General features: G+C 41.6%; 1 protein-coding gene and 1 long non-coding RNA gene across 3 annotated transcripts in view; one reads left to right on the top strand and one right to left on the bottom strand.

The window, feature by feature from the left end:
* Positions 1 to 22,737, top strand: part of LOC116918951 (protein dachsous) — a 46,610-nt gene that overhangs the window by 15,100 nt on the left and 8,773 nt on the right. Inside the window, exons 1-7 of one of the 2 annotated variants that reach the window (XM_032924759.2) lie at positions 6,475 to 6,658; positions 6,832 to 7,012; positions 7,297 to 7,761; positions 8,987 to 9,162; positions 9,550 to 10,378; positions 21,078 to 21,356; positions 21,830 to 22,053. In XM_032924759.2, coding sequence (XP_032780650.2) covers positions 6,883 to 7,012; positions 7,297 to 7,761; positions 8,987 to 9,162; positions 9,550 to 10,378; positions 21,078 to 21,356; positions 21,830 to 22,053 — 2,103 coding nt within the window. In that variant the 5' untranslated portion in view covers positions 6,475 to 6,658; positions 6,832 to 6,882. Of the gene's footprint in view, positions 1 to 6,474; positions 6,659 to 6,831; positions 7,013 to 7,296; positions 7,762 to 8,986; positions 9,163 to 9,549; positions 10,379 to 21,077; positions 21,357 to 21,829; positions 22,054 to 22,737 lie in introns of those variants that run through there. The other variant, XM_032924758.2, reaches the window with a different exon arrangement.
* Positions 11,731 to 14,153, bottom strand: LOC123470556. The gene is made up of 2 exons (XR_006644258.1): positions 13,154 to 14,153; positions 11,731 to 12,519 (listed from the first exon to the last, which is right to left on the bottom strand). It is a non-coding gene; the product is annotated as an uncharacterized LOC123470556 (long non-coding RNA).

The raw sequence follows: 22,737 nt of genomic DNA, 5'->3' as shown, positions 1-22,737 counted from the left end.
GATATATTGCATATCTCCGTGTTCATCGATAAATGATGAACAAGGCACAGAGATAGAAAGAACAAAAAAGGTGTTGAAAAAATGGATTTCCTGACATGATGGAGCAATTGGTTCGTCACTGCCGTGTTTTCTAACGGGCTGCCGAAACGTGAGCAACTACTACAAGTACATTTTCCCGTTAGAATTTGCATGATTGAAAGAATAAGAGCTTAAAATTGGCCCATTGAAGTGAAAGAATAACCGAAAATGTTGCTGCATCTTTGGATGCTGAGTCGTTCACGTTGTCTTGCTTGAGTGCTAGCCAACAAAAAAGCAACGGGGGGCCGTCGTCTAGGCCGCAAGTTAATAGGGACTCCCGGCGTGATGTACGAGCTCCTTCCTTCCCATCTTGCATGAATACAACCTTACACATAATTCCCCAGCGGACCAGCACGGCAGTTTCGGTTCGTCGCCTTATGTGCGTTTCTTTTGTGTCCTGGGCTTCTCACTGCAAGTCTCCTGTCCACTGCATGTTCAAATGTTCGACAAGCCATAAAAGAAACACGACCCCCGAAAAAGAAAACCTCCTTTTTTGTGTCAGCATGTCAACGTAGGTAAAGGTAATGTAGCAGCCGAGTTGAAACCGTCTGTCGCGTACCATTCAAGAGGCTTCGCCTTCGCATACCTTTCACATATATAAATACTCGAGTATAATCATCGTGCACTTTCCCAAATGTATTCCATAGCTCTTTTCGATTCCTCCTCCTACTTTTTGAAAAATTGCGTGATTTGTTTTTGTTTTGTTTTTTTTTGCGTGAAATGCCGGTTGTGCCGCTCATCCAAATAACACTTGACATTGTTTTGGTGACAAAAAATGTTCTCACATTTCTTTCAAGACATTCCCGTAACCTGCATAGATTTTTTGCGTTGCCTCGTTGCGGTATAGCCCTGTAGTATTCTACTCAAACGCGATTTTTCGATTAAGGAACGATCAACTTTTCCAACGAGATCTTGCTGAACACGTCTACACAACATAATGGGCAAAATGGCGTTGTGTCTTTGAGAATGCGATCGGGAATTTGTCCCGCGTGGCGCTCTTTTATTACAAGAGTCGAGGGCATTGTCATTCTCACAAGGTCATTAAGCAGCCAGGTAATGATGCACACGAAAACGCATCGACCTTCAACCATCTCCTGGCTGGATGTGTTTTTGCTCTCACATTTTTTTCTTTCCTCCCTTACTTGATGGAGAGATAATTTGCCTTGTGCCGTTGTATCAGACGACGGATCAGAAAACAGTGGAGAAATAATTACTATTATACGCCAGTTCTTCTCCCTAATTCGAAATTGCTTGAGGCGACTGATCGTCCGAAGCGCAAGCAAAGACGGAAGCTTCCAGACTTGCACTGACTGCAAACCACCAGCTCGTAGTTGATGCTGGCATTTCTATACATTTCCCGATTCCTTCACTCCTACCATTAAACTTATGGTGAGCGTTTCACAGCAGTTGTATGCTTGAGCAAGTGCAGCACTCTCCAAAAGCCTTGGCTATGTATCGACGGTATAATAAGCGGAGTCGTCGTAGCAGCCGTACGATTCGATTGACTAGGGGTGGGATTTTACGTCTTAAAAGAGAAACATCACGATGCCGACAGATCTTTCTAACAATGATGTATTAGCAAGATGCAAAGTTCATCATCCAACCATCTTTTTTCTTACATGGTGTATAGGGAAGTGGATGGATGGTTTCCTTTTTTTTCCCTCCTATTTTGACCCATCTTATTGGTGTTCTTGCCACGGTAGTCCTCTTCTATTCTGGTTTAATTTCTCCCCATTTTTTAATTTCTTTTTTGTTTCATTGGTAGATCAAGCTTTACTAAAAGAGTATATAGGCATACCTTGTGCTGGCGTTGCTTGTGGTGAAGCGAAGTCAAATGAAACACACAAAAAAAACACACTAAGGAAATTTCGTAAAAACATTGACTGTAGTGGGGAGGAAAATGAGCCATCCGAATGAATAGGTCTACGTGATGGATGGTTCACTTGTGAAACTTAGAACAGGAAATTTGAGGCCGTGAGGTAAAATAATAAACCCCTGTCCCGTGGTATATACCACGCATAGACTATAAGTGTTTTGAAAAAAAATTCACACGTAGTGACGTAGCAAATTGAATCTGGACTTATTCGGAGTTTATCCGGCTTGGCTAGCAATGCCAGACGATTAATTCGTAAATGCTAATGATGTGTCGTTATGGACTTTTAGGAATGTGGGATTTTTTTTTTTTACTGTAAGAAATTCGTTCAGAGACGCGGGGCCCCCCACTTTAAATCGTCGCGTCACTCAATTCTATCCGACTAATGTCTGACCGATGACTCGCAACCCGAACACACAGAAGTTGCGTTGGTTGTTAAAGTACATATTTCTCACGATTGACATAGTGGAAAAAGAAACGACATTAGCTGGCGCCCTTTTTAAAAGTTAAAAAGTGCTTTTTTTTTTGTGTTCATGTTGCAACCGCCGATGTCGTTATCGTCTCTCAGCTAAACCTTTGCTGGTTTCTGGCATAATCTTGTACTGGATTGCCTCGCCTCGTCTTGCCGTGTGGTGCCGTACACGCGAGTTAAGTGACAGGGAAGGGCACCGTATGGTCGAAAAAAAAAAAAAAACCCAACGATTTTCTGTCATTATTTTCTCATCAGGAATGATTCGGGGCGGGGATGGAAAAGGCAGAAAAAAGCAAGGGCAATCCATGGTTCATGGCTGTTTCCTTGCTAGAATCTTCTGGCATAGCATCATACTGGCTGTGCCTGCATCTCTTCATAATTGTACATCTCCGTTTGTGCTGCAAGGCAAGACGTATGCACATCAACCTATCCACTCTTGGCTATAGTCTTCTCTATATATCTCCCTTTTAAAAAAGGCTTCCTAATCGCATGACGAATGGAGTCAAATTAAACTAAGGAAGCATGGCTTTTTTTTTAGACATTAAATTGGAAGACATGAAGAAATGACGAGAGAAAAGAGAGATCAATGACACGACCTGGATTCATGTGAAATCATTGCGACAATAGACGACAAAGAGATGCACACTGACTGACGAGCTCCAGAGGTCATTTCCTCTTTTTTTTTTCTTTTTACCCGACTTACATTGAGACTACCAATCTGAACCAGAGGCATAGTATGAAATAGAAAAGAAAAGAAAGAAGAAGAAAGAAAAAAATGTAATGGACGCATTATGTAATAGACCAGCTTCAGCTCTTCCAGTCTTCTCAACCAATTCATGGAACCACTTAAGCGGCTGGGATGCATTAACACCAGGGGGTCTGAAAAAGAAACTGAGGCGCGGTAAAGGCAAAGGTATAGGCTACGACTGGATTGGTTGGAGACGGGTCGTTTCGTGTTGTTGCCACCGAGACCCGTCGCGTTATTTTCTTTTTACCATTCTTGTTTGGACGTGCAGCATCAGAAAAACAGCAGGAAGACGGCAGAAAAGCGGTAAAAGCGGGATTAGCGCTACAAACAATTAAATGACAATTATGAGTCATTGAAGTCAATATTGTCTGGCTTGCCTTTGCTTCGGCGCAGGTGGTATACAACCTATCCGCCTCCTGATTGCTGCAGCCTTTTCTATATAGCCACTCTTTTCCCTCCTGCCACGTACTCCGCCTTGCCATTGTATCTACAATGAGTACACCTCTATTGAATTACATTTTTTTTTTTACAATTGCGTAAATTATTGCAATTGTGCAAGTTTTGAAAGTTGTATTGTTGCCTTTCTCTTCCCGGTTTTTTTGTGTTGTTTTTCATGATTTGCGAAACCGTCGAAAAAAAATGTGGATTTCTTACCGAAAATACCTATTCTTAGGGTTTTTGTTAGACTTCAAATTAAAGGGAAAGATCACATCACCGGGCGGGAATAAGAAGTGAATTCCAGCCGATCAGCAAAGTCGTATAGAATTAGCGCTGCAAGAAGGGGGCGGATGACGTTGGCAATGTTTCGAGATTTACTGCAAATGAATGTTTGGGCTGTAAGCGCCCGTCAAGGACTCCTATAAAAAAAACAACAACTTCCAATGAATGAAAAATGGTTAAAGTTTACGTCGGTTCGACGCCTTCCAATATTTCCCGTCATTTGGCTCCCGTTGTCTGATTCAGGAGGACACGAAAACCCAGACGATTTCAGAGACGCAATGTTGGGAAAAAAAGAAGAAAGATATTAACGAAATAGGAGTTGAAACCTTTCTTCAAACGTGAGAATGTCAACATTTCTGTGTTCAAGTTGCGTCGTAGAAAGGAAAAATAGGTCGCAGTCTTGAGATACCTGAGATCTGTGGCGTAGACATTCGGTGATCATTTGAAGGAAATCCAGAGGCGCCTGCTAAGTTCAGACGGAGCCGTAGGTCAAGCGAGGTGAGAAACCCCAGCGAGCATTTGGAGCAATTTTTTTCCCCCTTTTTTTGTGTGACCCTATGCCGCCTAGTCCTGTGATTCACGGAAAGAACAACACCAGACGCCATTAAGAGTAATAAAGCTAGCACAACTGTAAAGAGAGAGAGAGGGAGTCTCGTTGTCTTTGTGGTTTAGTGTCGTTTCCCATTTTCATCCGCTATTAGAATAAGGGAAAAATAATTCTATTTACATCGCAAAACACTCGTACTAAATCTTTTTTTTTTTTAACTTCTGGAAAATGTGTTCTTTCACGTATTTTGTTGCCTTATATAAATGCTGTAGCCTATACGAAACTTGTGCTACGCAAAATCAACTTTGATTTATTCTCTTTTTCTGATTCAACGACCTGCACAAGTATTTACACATTGATAAATATCGACAGACGTGAGTGCAACTGAAACACAGTGGATGCGCGTTATGCAGCGAACTGTACAGCAGCAGATCAGTTAATGGTAGAAGCTCCTCGTTGTACCTCATCTATATTTACGTAAACATGGGGGATTGCCGAGAGTCTGCCGTAAACAAGAGAGGCTTTTGTCTCTTGCAGAACACGGTTGGCTAGCAACGTGCATCTAAATATAAGGAAAAATAGACGACAGTTTAGAGGAGACTGCACATTTGCAATTGCAGAATTTTTCTTGGCAGCTTTTGAAAATGCATTAGGAAACCGTGGGGAAGCTTCACGTTTGTCAGTGCCCATGTGGTTTTGCTTCCTTGTCGAAGATCTTTTACTGACTACCTGGCCGGTGAAGTTGTATACACGACATCATTATAATTACAACGTGACTGTGAAAACACACGCAATCGACACCGTGGATCAACTAAAACATCGTTACGTGGTCACTAGTAGTGGCATCTGTCCAATTCCACTTGCTGATATTGTTGTGCCATCTCGCTGACTGTCTCATTGGCTCCTAGGGCTTGTTATGTATTGTCGCATAATAACAAAACACTTTTCGTATGCAATATATTTTTTAAAAAAGCGGTTATCTCTTGAAGCCACGAAAACAAATTTGGACTTTGTCGATCCACAGAGCGAAAACAGAGATTACTTGCGCAGTTAAAACTCTTGAGTGGGAGGGTGGACAAGAGTAGCAAGGTAAGGGGCGAGGAACGGTGCTATTAAGTTGTTGGCCAGGGACCGATTAAAAAGACACGACACCAACAGCTGTGCGAATCCCACACAGTCGACCATCATATAACCAAAGGAGCTGATAATACTATTCCTGCCATCGCGTTCAGTTGGGAAGTATCATATCTGAGCTGCCCACCTGCCAGCTCTTCGCATCCATTGCGTTGAGAGAGATCCAACATCAATCATCATCTGTTGCAGAACGCTGATAGTCAAAACTCCGTCTCCCTTTAAAAAGAGCGCAATAAAAAGAGAAGGAAATAAAAGGAAACGATTTGAAGCCTGTTAACTGTGAAGAACACACGCAGTTTTTGCTTGCAACTTGGGCACTGTTATTTTCATTGAGTTGAACGATCGTTTTGCGCGAAATGTGCAAGCAATTTTGAGGTGGCTCGATCATTTTTCGTGGTTATAAAGCCGATTGGTCCTAAAGTTGCTAGAAGATCGTGTTGCAATCAAATAGCCGTGCGATTGATACAGCCAAAACGCACGCATGACCAAATGCATCGGTGCATTTCTATCTATCTATAGTAGTTGACTCTCTATCATTCAGTTTGTCGGATTTGGCTAGACGAGCAATCTAAACGAAGACAAAGTATGCGGCAGGAATCTGAATACCTGTATGACAGATAAGGCAGCTCTTTTTCATCACAGTTACTATACGTCTCGCTATATCTGAATTCATTTCACATTTTTGCGTCCTTCTTTTCTCCAAATTATTCATCGCGCGTAACCTGTTAATGTCAACCTTTCGCACTGTCGAAAATGATTGCGTTAGAAATTTTGCCATCCGTCAACATCGCAATTTCCCCCCCTTTGTGCCTATCCCTTCTTTCATCGCTTTGTTCTCAACCCCTAATTGGGACTACGTGACGGGGGTCGCGCCATTTTGCCACTTGCTCTTTTTGCTTTCTCGTGTGTGGTCATGCTGACCCCCCAGCTCTCACCCTGTAAATCTTACCAACTCCTGAACACACACAAAAAAGTACACGACGTACAAAATAAATTTGTTTGTTTAGTGTTAGATTCATAATTATTGTCGATCAAGTATCTTGAACACGCTCCACAATTATCAGGAATGGTTCTCTTTGATGGAAGGTATGAAGCATGGGAGATAAAAGAAAAAGAGTGAAACATCGTTGAGTTTCTTTCATTTGAAATATGCATTATTGTTCTCATAAAGAAGGACTGCGTTTATGCAACTCATGTCAAATAGTAGAAGAATTGAATGACTTACAATGTTTCTTTTCGTTTCCCTCCTTTCATTACAGGTATCGGCTACAGATCCGGATTGCGGAGTCAACGCCATTGTCAACTACACAATGGGTGATGGATTCGGCAAATACCGAGAATTCGAGGTCAACCCATCGTCGGGTGAAATTTGTATTTCTGCCGCACTCGACCACGAGAAGAGAAACATCTACGAATTCCCTATATTAGCAACAGACAGAGGTACGTAAATGAATCATCTTTCTTTCATCTTGCGTCCTAATGCTCTTTGCAAGATCTTTTCCCACTGGTGAGTCATGTGCCATCAACAGAATCGAGCGATTAGCCGTCCAAAATTGTGTTCAAAGAAACGACCAGTGCCCATAAAGTGCTGATGGTCGTCGCGTTATTTGACATGTTTCAATTATCGATACATGGCTGTAATGGCATGTAGTTTGATGTTTATGAATCTTGAGCTAATAGCCTGTGGCTTTCAGATAATCGAATATTTTGTAATCAACCAACAGGTGGTCTCAGCACGACAGCTATGGTCAAGATCCAAGTGGTTGACGTCAACGACAACCGGCCCATGTTCTACCCGCGTGAGTACAACGTATCGCTGCGTGAACGGGAATCAGTCAACTCTCCCGTCGTTGTCGTTGTCGCTACGGACAAGGACGCCGGTAAATACGGTGCCGTTCGTTATGCCATCGTAGCCGGCAACGAAGAAGGACTTTTTCGAGTCGAAATGTCCAGTGGCGAAGTGTTTCTCATGCAACCATTAACACGCGCTCGGCTCGCTCATCGGCTCAACATTTCGGCAACGGACGGTGGTGGCCTTCGTTCAGCCCATGATGCTGAAGTTCTCGTCACCGTCATTGACAGCAGCCATCAGCCTCCCATTTTCGAGAACAACCGCTATCTGTTCTCGGTACGGGAAGACGCCCAACGCAATTCGGTCATCGGCACTGTTTCGGCATCCAGTGTAACTGGTAAGTAGACGATTTGCAACATTTTTTTTTCTTCTTTCCTATTTGAGACTTGTTCTTATCTTGTAAGGATGTTCAAAAAAATGTTAGCTACCTTAAGCGAGAAGTATGCGATGGGAACCAACGCATTGTAATGCCAGTACACAAGTCTAAAGTAGGAAATCAAGTAAAACAAGAGAGATGAAAACAAAAAAATGACGAGATGACACGATATTCTAGATTCAATAAGCACTGTCGTCGTAACGACTGAGCTTGGGGCTTCATGTTGACTGCCGGAAGAGGGTCTAGCGGTATAAGGGAGCGCAAACGATGATGCAGGGTACGTATAGTACGTTGCACTAATGCACCGACATTTCATGAAGCGAGTGGGAGGAGTAGGAAATGTTGACCCGAGTCACAAGGGCCCATCGCGTGACAGCTGGAACCATTAAGATGATGTCTCCAGAAACAGTTCCCAATTACTATCATGCAAGAAGCTCTTACCTTCCAAATCTTAATACGTTTTACTCTTTGAACGATAGTTATACGGTAGAAAGGAAGAAAGCAAGGACACGTATGCAAAGCAATATAAAAGTGCATATACCGTTTATATGTGGATAATGCTCCATGCTCCACATACATGCAAAGAGAAGACTCGAAAAGAGCTGGGTGGGAACCTCCACTGATGGGTATAGAAGCATTTCAACAACAACTTAAAAAAAAAGAGCATTTAAGGCTTAGGGCAAATGAAGGAGAAAAAATCCAATCTGAAGCCCGCCATTTTCCGGCTAACTAAGAGCAAAACTGTCATTAGGCTCGCGTTGACTAAGCCATTACAATGTACAGTAGTTAAAGAGACGAGGGAAAACGAAGGGAGATAACAGTAAAATTCAAAAACGTAGTCAGTAATAGGTAGAAGTAGAATAAACAGACAAAGAATGGGAATTTCAGTCTTATGGTTGGCTCAACCTCTTTCATTTCCTTGAAAAACGAACATCAACTTTTGAAAATTTCGTTCGTTCTTTTTTTTTCGTTTTCTTTTTTTGATTTTCATGTTAGTTTTCAATTAAGAAAAGTGCCGGAGAATCAAAAAAAAAAGATTAATGAAAGAGTAAGGTTACGTAAAAGAGAGTAGAAATGTGACATACTTTTTAAAATTTTCGTTTAGAGAGGCAGGAGTGCCGGTAAAAGGATCAGCGTGACCGAATTAATTACACAAATTCTTTCGTTTGTTGTGTTATTTGTGCAGGTTCCGACAGCGCCCGCTATTCCATCTATTCTGGGGATCCTAATGGATACTTTTCCATTAATCCTGTCACTGGCACGATCACGACCAACACGGAATTGGATCACGAGACGCATCCGTTTGTCTTGCTCAATGTGGCTGCTATGACAGGAGAGCCGCCGACTTTCGGTCACAGCCAGGTAAGCACGTTCCTCCTAATAACCTTGTTTTCATTTTTAGCCGCACTTGTGATTTACGATGCGAATTCTTGATATCCAACCTTGTTTCCAACGAAGAGTTGCATAATGTATAACAGTAATAGGCATCCGGCATTCCAAACGACTTATTCCAAACGTTGTTGCATCAACTCAGTGATCTGTAATCTGCGTTACAATGACGGGAATTTTTGTGCAAATTCTTACCCAACAATTTTTGATTGTAGATTTTTATTTTAAATTAGATTTTTAAATTGGATGTCGTGAGATTCTTTCCGTACCGAGTCGCTTAGAAAGCACACGAAATCATCTACCCAATGCTCAATGATTGCTCGAACTGAACATTTTTGGGGGGTTTTTATTTTTCCCCAGGTGAATATTACCATCGGCGATGTTAACGACAATGCTCCCGAATTCGACACGGTGGTTGTGAAGATATCCGTGGCCGAGAATGCCGAACTCGGCACGCCTATTTACGCGGCTCACGCTCACGATGATGACAGTAACGACAATGGCGCCGTCACCTACCAATTACTGACCAATCCTGATGGCTTGTTCAAGATCGACCCGCGTCAAGGGTTCATCATGCTCACACGAAAATTGGATTTCGAAACGACGCAAAAATACGCGCTGGTGATAGGCGCGCAAGACAAAGGAACGCCACCACTTCGTTCGAATCTTACGCTAAACATCGAAGTGCAGGATGTGAACGACAACCCACCGGCTTTCGAAAAGGATGAATACCAAGTGAACGTGGTCGAATCCTTAGCCGTGAATTCGCAGTTCCTCCAGGTCAATGCCATCGATCTCGACACGGGCAATAACGCCCGTTTGACTTATCGGGTCAAAGAGGAGGCCCTAGCCGATGTTTTCGGTATTTTCCCAAACAGCGGATCACTCTATTTGAAAAAGAGCCTGGATCGTGAAATACGTGATCGCTACACCTTGACGGTTGTGGCCACGGACAACGGCCTACCACCGGGCAGTGCCGCCACAACGGTCAACGTTTTCGTCAACGACGCCAACGATAACGATCCTGTTTTCACGCGTGACGTCTACCAGTTCACCATCGAGGAAAACTTGGAGAAGGGAGCTCTCGTTGGTGTCGTATCCGCCACCGACAAAGATCTGGATGCCAACGCGGCCCTGCGCTACAGCCTCTTGCCAATCAACAGCAGCTTCCAACTGAATTCGTTAACAGGTACGTGCCGAATTTTTTATATTTTCGTGATTTGTCCCTTTCGCCCCATTTACGTCGCATTCCTTGACCATCATTCGAACATACTTCCTTCAGCCACTATTGACATATAGTTTTGAGGGGCGTTGACTTAATCGTTCAGTCTTTTCGATTTTCCTCGAATAACTTGAAATGTGGACCTTCCCTTGTTTTTGTTTTTTTTCTCTTATCTTTATTTTTGTGGCTTTTGGACGATGGCCAGCGCTACGACATTCCCTCCGTTGATTGAATCATTGATTTGGTTTATGCATGCTGAATAGGGGGACGCGATAGACAAGTAGATGTACGCACATCTTGGCATCCTGATCACGAAGTCTGCATGCTTGACGTAATGAATAAGTGATTCAAGATTTTAGAAAAGAGAGCGAAACAAGAACGAGAAAGGCAAAGGGTTTTAGACGCATCGTTATCATTGTCGGGAGAAACACACACAAAAAATAAGGAAAATAGTAAAGAACAACCATCGTTCGTTGAGACTGTTTACATGTCTTCAGGACCGCCAGACTGGCGGCTTCTCGTTGTTCTTTCGTCTGCAATTTGACATTATTATTTTTTTTCTTTCCTTTTTTTTTTTTTCTTTCTTTGAACGGTTTCTTCCTCACTATTCGTTGTTGTTGGGGGGCCCGGAATTCGGAAGAAGATTGTCGATCGGTTTTGTCGTGTTTCATTTTATTAGCGACGACTAACATGTAGCATTCGAGCGATGGTGGAACAGAGTAGGCCGTCACACCTCTTTTCACTCAGCGACTACCTTATAAGGCCTTATCTTTCCTTTATTGTTCTCTCGACTTTGTGTGTCTTGGTATTACGGAAACACATCCGCAATACCAAGTCACCTCTACAAAAAGCCAGCGCTTTCCACGGATAAGAATAGCAGATGCTGAGAAATAGGCAAAGAAAAAGGAGATAACATAAGAAGAATAAAAACTGTGAGTTAAAAAAAAGAATAAATAAAAGAGAAAGAGGAAAAAGACTAGCGGACAAAATGGAGACAAGAAAAGAAAAAAGCGAAAAAAAAAATAAATAAAAGAAACAAAACAAAAACACATACTAGCTTTATACCTGTGTGGCCAATCGGAATCCGTTGATGCCTGATAACACAATCCATTAGAGAAGAATAAAGAGGGAGGGGGGGGGGGAGGAGTTCCCACTCCCTAAAGCTTCGTAGAGTTTTCAAGTTTTTTTTTGTTTTTTTTTATGTGTGATGAGATCTGGTTCAGGAAAATATAAGAATGACGAAAGAAAAAAAGGAAATGCGAAAAATCAATAATCTTTTGATCTGGCATTCACCAGTTTCTTTGGCAAACTTCAGACAATCTACACGAAATCAATTGTTTATTTATCAGTGACGAACGTAGTGAATCGCAAATCATTACATCTAATGAAGCTTGAAAACTCGTATGGGTGTATGTGCAGGTGGTAACTCGCGCGATGCGCATTGGTGTGCATCGCAATCACTAATGGCTGAATTCGATTCCGCTGACAAGTTTGCCGTACCTCTTTTTGCTGTCAATTGTTTTCGCTGCAGCCCTGCGTGGCAGTCCAATGTGACTACCTAACAAGTCTTTCCGAATTATTTGTTAAGTTTTTCCTTGGTTTCTTTACGTATATCTTCCTTGTTTCCTTTTGCCCCTCTCTGTTAGTTGAACTCTTTTCCTTAACCATCGATAGTTATCAGATTCCGAACGTCCTTTGCGTCTTGTGTGTGTTGCGCGCTGCAACTCTTCAAAAGAAAAACAAAAGAGATTTTCCAGTTTTTGTTTTTTTTTTCTGTTGGATTTCCACATTTTATTTTATTTTTTGAAGTTCCTGAAAAGGAAGCAACAAGGAGGAGAGGGTGAGAGAGAGAGAGAGAGAAGCGGAGGGGGAAAAAAAAGAAAAAAAGAAAAGAGCTGGTAGGGATAACAGGTGGGAAACTGTCAAGTCGCGTGGTTTCCGTCATCAAGGTTGCGGATGGGTTAGTGATATCCAGAAGTGCACTTAGACGGAGCCAATCGTTTTCGGCTCTCGGGCGGTCGTTAGTCAATGTCAATTCCAGCTTGATAATGATAAAACTGGACCAGTGCTGCTCTCCAGTGCTTTTCTCTGTCCACGTGCGTGCCTCTCTGTGTGGGAGGGAGAAAAAAAGAGAGGAATGAACAAACCACACTAGAAAAGAAAGAGAAAGATATAGACGGAATGCCAAGACAGATAAAAGACACTAGGATGCAGTCATCTATCTATAAAAAAAAAAAAATTCAAACTCACGGGTTATGGAGTCTAACTGTTGTATAACAAGCAACGTTTCCTAGACTCGAACGGAACCCAGCCAATTTTTTTATCGACAATGGAGAAAAAAAAAAAAATGAAAAGGACCATGAAAGAATGTTATTCGATATCGGTTTGGCGGCTACAGTTTTATTACAGTCCTGTGCAGCTGGGTTTACCTTTTTATTTTATTTTTTTCTAATTCGTTTACGCGCAAAGCAGAAGAAGAAAAAAAAAAATTCCAAAAGAAAGGCAAAAAATATATATATAAACAAATATTTATATCTTGGGGAATGTGCGTGATCAATCTGTCTTGATTGAGTGGTCGAAAAATCAATCATCAATCAAGCGTGCTATACTAGGCACTGGGCAATGTGTCCAGTCGTAAACCGACTCTATGTTCTGATAAGATGTGTGCTAGGCTACGGCAAGAAAGACACACACACATACCCACAAAAAGAAAGAAAAACATGCGCATTAGAGCTCACTCACCGTAGTACGCAAGTGAGATGTGAGCACCTTCCCATTGATCATACATTTTTTCCCCCCCACTGCGTATGATCCAACCATCCAGTAGCCCAGGTTGTCATACACGATGGAGCAGGGTTGAATTCGCTTGAAATTCATCGTTCCACTATCTTGTTTTTCTTTTCTTTTGAAAAATTGTTTTTTTTTTTTTTTCTTCGTAAAAAATGTCAGCATTTCGTCTTGTTTTTCATTTCTCGGTACTGCCATCTTTGTCTTCAATTTATTTTGGGTGTTTGCACCTTGTTCGTGGTGTTTGGTCTAAATAATAGCGCTGCGAACCTCTCTGATTTGGTGGTGCGTTGCGGACGTTTCAGAAGCTCCGGTAGTCTGTTGGTTGAACAAGTGTCAAACACGAATCGAAATGAAAGCTTTGCCAATATCCTTAAGCCTCTTGCGCGCAAAGAAAGGATCTGAATTTTGATGGAAATTCAACGCACCGTAAAAGACGTACATCCCGTTGTTGCGGTTAAACGAAACCCTGATGTGGGTTCCTGAGGCACGGATCGAGCAGGCGAGACTAAAAACTATTGCGCTAATTCTCATTTCTGCACGTAGGAACGCGGGGGCAAAAAAAGACAATGCACCGTGTGTGTATGCGTAAAAACTGTTGTGTGTGTTTCAGTGTCGGAGAAAAGCGTGAAGTCATTGGGGAAATGACGCCCCGACAACTCTTCTTGTGCACCGATGCCGCTCGGTTCAACCGACTTCGTATGCACAAGTGACGGCCTTTTCTTTCATTTTCTCTTTCTCTTCTCCACGTCTGAAACTCTCTGTTTTCAGGGTGACTTAAGTTCTGTTTTTTTTTTTTTTTTTTTTTTTGTGATAGTGAACGCTGCGAAACGAAGGGAAAGTCGTTTTTTTCCTTCCAAAACCAGTCAGAAAAGGACGGTTTTTCGATTCTAGTCTTGGAATTTGGGTTCTGTGATTCCATGGCCATGTTCTTTTAGTTTTTTTTATTATTAGTTTTTTTTTTTTCATGGCCAACGTGTAATCAAGATAGTGGCCGATTTGGGGAGAGAAAAAAGGAACCTTTTTTGTCAAAGAACGTTTCACTGAGACTTAGAATGTCAACCTCATCGTGTCGAAATGTGGGACGGGACCGGACTGCCAACAACGAGGTCTGCCTAGTTGCAACCAGGCTCTTTTTCCCTTTTTTTTTTTTTAATCCTGTTCTTCATCGATATTCATCTACCTTGCGGTGATTAAAAGGTGCGGAGGAGAAAAAAAAGGGAGAGAACCCAAAACACTTGGAAGAGAGTGAGAGTCAAATTATCGGATCGTGAATGAAACATGCAATAGAGAAAGTATGAAGAGACATAAGAGAATCGATAACGGACCAGCTCATTTAGGTTGGATCTCATTTTCAAAGTGAATTGTGTTAGCGTACCACCAGTCGAGACATCAGGATTGCGTGAGAATCTTTTTTAGACATTACAAAACAATCGAAGGGAGAACAAAAAAAAAAAAAAATGAGTGAAAAATAACAAGAAGTTTGATAAAGAGAACTGTGACGAAGAGCATATAAAAACTGGCGCAAAGAAGTTGTTGTTTCACTTGTTTCAATATCAAGTTTTTCTTGTACGATTTCTTGTTTGTATATCCCTGCTGTTCGTTCGCGTTTTCTCTCTCTCTCTCGTCGCTCGTTCTTTAGGAAAATCGGTTTTTTTTTTGTGGGTGTTTTTTCTTCTTCTTCTTCTTCTTTGGTCAGATGTTTTCGTGCGGTCCTGGAGCGCGTTCATCCTATTATCTTCCAGTTTTTATGGATTTTCAAGCTCGACATGTTACTAGTGAATGGCGTACACGCGTGCGAAGCGCGTCCGTCAAACGAAACCATCCAAGTAATTATAGCAAAGGAATTAAATGAGAAAGGTTTGCTGCTGCTGGGCAAAGAAATGTCTGTGCTCTTTCTCTCTTCGTTTTTAATTCTTCTGTTCCCAATCGTTTTTTTTTTTTTTACCTCCTTTTGCTGGTGATGTCAACACAAAAATGCCAACTCACGACGCGTTAACTCAACGCAGAGGGGAAGAATAAAAAAAAAAAGGTTTTTTCTCGTTCCGCGTTAAGCACTGTCGGCGAAGAATTCGAACTGTGATTATGACTTTTCTCTCCTCTTCTTTTCAACTCTGCGGTCCGTTTTTTTTTTTCGTTTCTTTTTCACCTTACCCGACGTGTGAATGAGTAAACAGAAGAGAAACATAAGGAATAAGGAGAAAAGAACAGAAGAATAAAAAAAAAAAAAGGGCTAAAGAAGTCACATGCCACTCACAGCCAGGAGAAGTGAGAAACTTTCCAAATGAGTTATAAGATGAAAATGGAAATTCTAGTCACACGGAGTAAAAAAAAAAAAGAAAAAAGAGAGGGCTGCTGGCCGGATAGATGGAAAGCAGCGAAGAGGAAGGTGGGAATAAAAACGAAACGAAAAAAAAAAAGGAGGGAGAGAAATGAAGAAATAAGAAAGGGCCAATGGAATCTTGGGCGAGAATGACAAGCGGCTGCGAAACACCTCGCTGCGTCCCGACACGTTCCCGTTTATCCGATTGGAGTGGTCTTGTCGCATCGTGTCTTCGTCTAGAAGAAAAAGGCCAAATAATAATAATAATAAAAAAAAAAAAATAGAGAGACAAAGTCTCATCGTTTTTTTTCTTTCTTTTCATGATGTCGCTTCTTTGCGAGCTCTGCGACCATTTGCTTTCATTCTGCCTTTGTTAAGACCAACAGACTTATTCAGCAAAGGCTGATTATTGTTTGTACCATTTAGGTCGTAAGAGTCTTACTTATTACTTCACGTTTCCCATACTAAAAACCCAAAACAAAAACGAAGCGCGTTTACAAAACAAAGTACAGCGTATCTAAAAGGCAATCACGGCTGTACGTTTCTTGTTGTTGCGCTTCGGTCGGGGGAACCATCGGAGAATTGGCACTGCCTCTCTCACTCGTTTGTTATTATCTTGAGAAAGTAGATGAACCGCACCGAATATTAGGAGAACGAGCTCCAGCTTCGTCCGCTCTGGGTTGCCTCACCACCACCACTTTTGGTAGCAAAGAAGGCATTAAAGAACGTTTCGGTGCCGTTCCGTGGGGGTCGAAGAGGTCGGCGTACATATAGTCGACGCACTTTTGCAGCCTTTTGTGTTATCATTTTCTTTTTTTTTTCTTCTTCTTTTCTTTCTCCCGCGGCTTCTCGCTGCTGTTGTTGGTGTATTTGTAAAAAGAGGATAAAGAATGTCGAAAGGTAACGGAGGAAATGAATCGCGTCATCTCGGCGACGGCGATGGATAAGACGTTTAGTGTGTGTATGTGTGCGTGCGTGCGTGCCGCTTGTGTGTGTGTGTACAGTTGTGTGTGTGTGTGCGGGATGAAAGAGGCTTCAGCCCTTATACTAAGAGAGGCAAGGTCAAAGTCGAAAAATGTTCGTCTGCTTATTTCATTCCTTTCCATGTTTTAGCTTTGTAATTTTTTATCTCTTTCTTCCATTCTCTTTCTATTCCTTCTAATCTTCTTCCTTACAGCTTCTCTTCGGTACACCTTGATCAAAGAAAAATTGCTTGTTTTTTGTTTTGTTTCTAAAGGCCAATGAGGAAGAAGTGGTTGAACTCCTCAGAGGGTCAGGTTGAGGATAGAAAAAAGGGGGGAAAGAGCGAAACTCAAAGAGAAGACCATCAACTTCATCACCCCTACAGTTTCGTCAATATCATTGAGAAGCGTTTTTCTTTTTTTCTTTCTTTTTTTACCTGTTGGGGATGTTCAGAATGCTGTCGATGCATCCAGCTACAGAGTATTATTATTATTATATATATATATATTTTTTCCCCTCTACCTTGTTGGATTTTTTTCTTTCTTTCCCTCAGGCTGTCTGTTTAACCCAACCCTGTTGCCCCCGGTGCATTAATCAATTCCACCCTCAATCTTCCTTTACTGTTTCTCTGCCGTCTTTTTTCTTTTTCATCCATTGGCCAGCGTTCCCTATCCACTTGTCCTTCTCAAATATTCTGTAGCAACAACGGAAATTGTTTTCCAGCGCTTTCCTTACGATAGCATGGAAAAGCCATTAATTTAAGAGCGTTTAAGCCTCCTCTCGCTTTGATCGCCCCCGTCTCTCTTTCAGTGCGTGTAGGTTAAATCTTGTTCTTCGTAGAGAGTCGCATTTTAAAAAAGTCCTGGCAGTTACTGGACGACCTAGCATAGCACAGCGTGGCATAGTCTCTTTAACACAGCATAGCAAGAATTTGACGGCATAGAATAAAAGACTATGGATAATGTCGAATCGGTCAGCATTTCCCTTGGAGGAGGTTTCACTCGTCCATTTGGAAAACAAAATCCACAATTTTGGGGAAAGAAATTGTAGTCAAATTTCTGATTTTTGATAGCAGAGTCTTTTTTTTTTCTTCTTCAGGGAGAAAGTGCCGAGTAAAGGAATAAGCTTTAAAAAAAAACATTGGGAAAATTCCGGAATAAATCACAAAAAACAAAACAAATCGAGAGAATAATAAAACATTCAAAACAGAAGAAAGTGAGACAAGTGAAAAGAGTACGATTTGGCAGAGAGAAAAAAAACCACAAAGGGTAAAGATTTGAAAAACGAGAAGAGGCATAGTAAGTTGGTAATTCAAAAAGAGTTAGTAGAAGATGGGCTGACAAGACGGGTCACTCGGTTCGGAGGAAAGGTAGAGAAGGTGGTAAGGAGGAAGAAACAAAGACAAAACAGAAGAAGAACAGGACCAAGGGGATACCTTAAAAAAAAGAAAGAAAGAAAGAAAGAAAGAAAGAAAGAAAGAAAGAAAGAAAGAAAGAAAGAAAGAAAGAAGGAAAAAGAGAGAAAAGAAAAGAAGAGGAGAAAATGCGGGGCTATTGTGCCATCCTTTCGGGTTTTTTTGGAAAGGAATGCATGTTAGTTAAAAGAGCGTGCGTATCGGACCGCAGCCCCGAATGGGAAAGTAGAATTATGCAGCGAGAAGCTGTGGAATAGACCAGCCCCAGGTCTCTCTCGTCTTCTTCTTCTTTTCTTTCTTTCTTGTTTTCTTCGCCCTTCCCCTTCTTCGTCTGTTTCATCTTCACCGTCGTGTCTTGTCTCTTCTGCGTTTACTTCTACAGACGCCGTCTAACGGGATTTATCTAGCCGGCTCGAAGTTTTCGAACACGGCCCGCCTGTACATCCAAAGCATTTTTGTTTTCTTCTTCTTCTTCTTTTTTTTAACATTCAGCCTTCATCGGCAAAGGATAAAAAAAAAAAAAATGTAAAAAAGCGCTTAGATCGAAGGAATGCACACCTTTCTTGCGCTCCCGCTCGCTGGCTTTGTCAAGGTGTGGTGCTCACGCCGATAGAAGCTGCGTCTTTGCATCCTTCACAAAAAAAAAAAAAGAAGAACCAAGGAAATAAAACAAAAGGACTTAAGAAAAGAAAAAAAAAAATGTGGTTGTATTGAAAACAATAATAATAACCAATAAAATAGGGAGAGTGTTGATAAAAGCATCAGCGATCTCTTTTTTTTTCCAGTCACGTATCTGATGGCAGTCGGGATTTACGGGGGGGGGGGGACAGTTGCACCGAAACGAGTTAGTCGATGGACAAGAGCGAAACCACACAAATTCAGAAGAGTAGAAAAGGCGAATGGACAAAACGTGAAAACACAATGGCGAGAGAAACGATGATGGCCCATCTCGTCGGTCTGCAAATGGTCAGCGTTGACGTAGTTGTCAGGCGAATGACGTGGCGGCATGCGAGTTCGACATCAAGCGCGAACCTTAGCTACCACCTGCGAATCCGTGTGCATGGCTGATCCGCCGTTTGTTTTAAAATCTCGTTTCACAGTTACATTTCTATCGTCTTGCACTTTCGTGTTTGATTTTTTTTTGTGATTCATTTTCTTTTTCCGTCCACCTTTTTGCTTGTCCGGTTCATTTTTCTCACCTTTTTGTCGCGCCATTTTTCGAAAGAGCAAAAAAAAAGGGAAGTGCTAGGCGAACTGTCGCCTTTTGTTCCCATCGAACTGAAACTTACACAGACATAAAGCAACTTGAATGGCGGGTCACTTTAATCAAATAGATGGAATAAGAGTCATTGTGCGGTCTTTTTCAATTGAACATGACATCCATCAAGCTGAGCTTGTCGGTTGGGTTCTTTACCGAACTAGTTTTGTTTTGTTTCGTGGCGGCGGCTGTGGTCATTGGTGTCTACTTGCTACTAGACGCTCGAGTGTGAAATGAGGTTTCCAACGAATGGACCACAAAGGTGGGAAGAAGATGGTGTGGGGATGAAGGGGAAAACACAGTAGGGGGGCGAAACGGAGAAGAGAAATCCGTTGAGATATCAGTGGGCAAAAAAATAGGAAAGAAGAAATGAAAAAAACAAAACAATAATAAATAATAAATAATAAAAAAAAAAAGGGAGGCATGAACTAAGTAGGAATGGATGAATCTGTAAAGTAGCCGTTTGTCGGTGACTCGGAGGATACAATGTCGTGTGACATTTCTGTTTTTGTTTCAACTCGCCGCGCTTTTCGACCTTCCAAAGAAAGTTCCATCTTCATACCATAAGAGAATGTGGCACGGCCAAGCAAAATCGTACAAGTGAAACGGGCAAAAAGAGAAAATCAATAGGTCGCGTTTCCCCACTGTTTTCGTCTTAGCCTCATCAATTTCCATCCGATTGTTGTTGTTGTAGCTGTTTGCCATTTTGTGTGTGTGTTTTGTTTCCTTTTTTTTTCTAACTTTCTAATTGAAGTTTAAAGTGAATAACACTCAGATGCGCTAGAGGTCAAATGCGTCTCGCAGGTGGAGGTGTCGTTTTTATGGTCCTAAAATTTGGAAGCTGTTGCCACTTGTCCAACACTGGACTTGCACGTTTCGTGAGCACGTCCAATTCAGCCGCCAACCTTTCCCACTCCCTTCTTGTCTCGATTTTCCGATGTTATTGAGGCTGACACTAATAATGCTTGTCAAAATGAAGAATTTCTCGTTGCAGAAATCAACTGTCGTAATTGCATGGCATGACACTTCGTCTCGCAACTAAACAATAACGACACGAACCCCACCACGACTCCGCGAAAAAAAAAAAAATTGTAGAGGAAGTTTTACAAACAATAAAAGTGAACTGAGAAGTGAAAGAAATGAAACAAAAACAATAACCATTGGTATGAGAGTGGCCAGAGGTGTCGTTTTCTTGAGCAAGTTTTCTTTCCGCATCATAGCTTTTCTGGCCTTCCACTGGTTTATTTATTTTTTATTTCTTAAATTTTCAGTCACATTTCGTGTTCTCCTTTTCTCATTCGTCTTTTTTTTTTCTGTTTTCTTAATTTTTTTTTGTGGTCCTTTTTGTTTTGTTTCTTTTTCCTTTTTTTTTTTTCCTCGAAAGGAGAAAAAAAAAAAATCCCCTCTCATAAAAACATGAAGTTTCGATGCATTTTTACGACTATTTCCCACCGTTGGATAGCTGGCGCATTCACTACTGACTCGCTGGTTTAAAAAACAAAACAAAAAAATATATCCGTCTGTACAGTTATACACGATTGAGCGCGCGCGGAAGGGTTGGAAGACGTGAATAAATAACCGCTCGCTAAGATGATTCATGCGATTACGCTTTCTGGTTTTTCATTCGTTTTGGCTTGAGTTTTGACTTCGCTCCTAGGTGCAAAGGGGAAAACCAAAGAAAAGATTCAGAAAACCAAAGTAGATGAAAAGAATCAGATTGAAATTCCTACAAACTTGATTTCTGTGTTTTTTTTTTTTTCTTTTTCAAGTTTGCGTTTATTTTGTTGCCCATCTGCCTGGGCAACGTGCGTCTCGCTGCTCCAAATAATCCCTCATTGTCCATCCCCTCCCCCGACGAATTTGCATTTCCAACGGAACAAATAATCATTAGATGTCCACTAATTTTCTTTCTTCTGAACAGGTGAAATTTTCACGAAAGGGCCATTGGATCGAGAGGCCAAAGCCGTTCATGAACTGCAAATGGAGGTGAAAGACCAAGGAAACCCGCCGAGAAGTGCCAAAGCTATCGTCCGCGTTATGGTCACTGACGTCAACGATAACACGCCGGTCATCGTCGAGCCGGAAGAAACTGTGTTGAGTGTTCGCGAAGAACTTCCAGCCGGCACGGAAGTCGTGCGCATCCGGGCAGTCGACACGGACGAAGGAAACAACGCCTCCATCACTTATTCGTTTGTCACGGGTGAGTTTCCGGTTCATGTTTTCATTTATTTTTTATTTATTTATTTATTTACTTATTTATTTTTCTTAACTTAAATTTTCTTTTGCCAAAAGTGTCGGATACCATTTGTTTGGATATGGCTCGTTTTGTTGTTATTTTATTTTGTTTTATTTTCAGTACATTAAAGCATAACTTCTTTAACTGCGGAACGTTTCACGTGATTGCAACAGCCAACAAGCAATAAAATAACAAAACTAATCTTAAAAATAGAAGGAGGAAAAACTTTACGTATTTTAATGGCCGTTATTATGGTGGTTGTGATGATACCGATTATGCGATCGGTCATTAATAACCAAAGGTTGGAAATCGAATTGAAGAGCAGGTCAAAGGGCGGTCGGCAAAAATAAAATAATGTCTACGTGGGTGTACACAAGGCTTTGCTATCCACGTTTAGAGCCATACGATTCTAATGAGCATTAATCCATTTGGCTTAGGTGAGGACACTGACGGATCGGACGCGTTCACCATTGATGAGACGACGGGAACTATCCGGACGAAAGTCACGCTGGATCACGAAGAGCGCGCCTTCTATCGGCTGGCGGTTTCGGTCAAAGATCACGGCCGCCCTCCCAAGGAAACCGTTCGCCAACTTCAGATCGAGGTGTTGGATCTGAACGATAACAGACCGACCTTCTCCACGTCGTCGTTCGCTTTCAAGGTTAGTCACATCACCCGTGCCGGACATGATGGATATTCTTTTTTTTTTTTTCTTTTCCCTTTCCTTTCCTCTCATCTCTCACTTCTTTAGTCTCGTTCTCTTCTTCTTCTCTCGTTGTCTTAACTTTCTCTGCCTTTCCCATCTCTATTTTTCCTCTGTCTCTCACTCTTTTTTCGTGCTTGTTTATTTTCTAGCTGAGATTCTTTTCCTTTCTTTTCTTGGCTCATCGTCTCGTCCATTTATAAATTAGGAAGTTTCCCATCAATATTAATTGTCTGTCGAGCCCTCTCCTCCCCCCTCCACTCAAAGTGAGATGGAGAATGAAAGAAGGAGGAAGGCCTCGAAATATTTGTCACGAGTCTCAAAATCTTCTTCGTTTTTTTCTTCTTCTTCTTAACTTGCATTTTGAAAAAAAAAAGAAAAAAAAAAAAAAGAAAAGAAAAGAAAAAGAAACGAAACAATTTCTAGTTTTTCATGGACAGTGTGTTGTGTTATTCATCTTCGAATCTATTTTCTTAAACTTCTTTCATGGAGAGGAGGTGAAAGGTGGTGACGATGGTGGTCGGTGGCTGCGTGATGCCTTTATCGTGTCGACATTCTTGTTTGGCCGCATCGCTTTTTTTAACAATTGCGAGTTGTGTTTGTTGTTTTCCTATGTGTGTTTTCTTCCTCTTCTTCTTCTTT

The sequence above is a fragment of the Daphnia magna genome, linkage group LG3, assembly GCF_020631705.1.
Source record: "Daphnia magna isolate NIES linkage group LG3, ASM2063170v1.1, whole genome shotgun sequence".
In the NCBI taxonomy this organism is placed as follows: Eukaryota; Metazoa; Arthropoda; class Branchiopoda; order Diplostraca; family Daphniidae; genus Daphnia; species Daphnia magna.
This window is presented reverse-complemented; position numbering and strand designations above follow the sequence as displayed.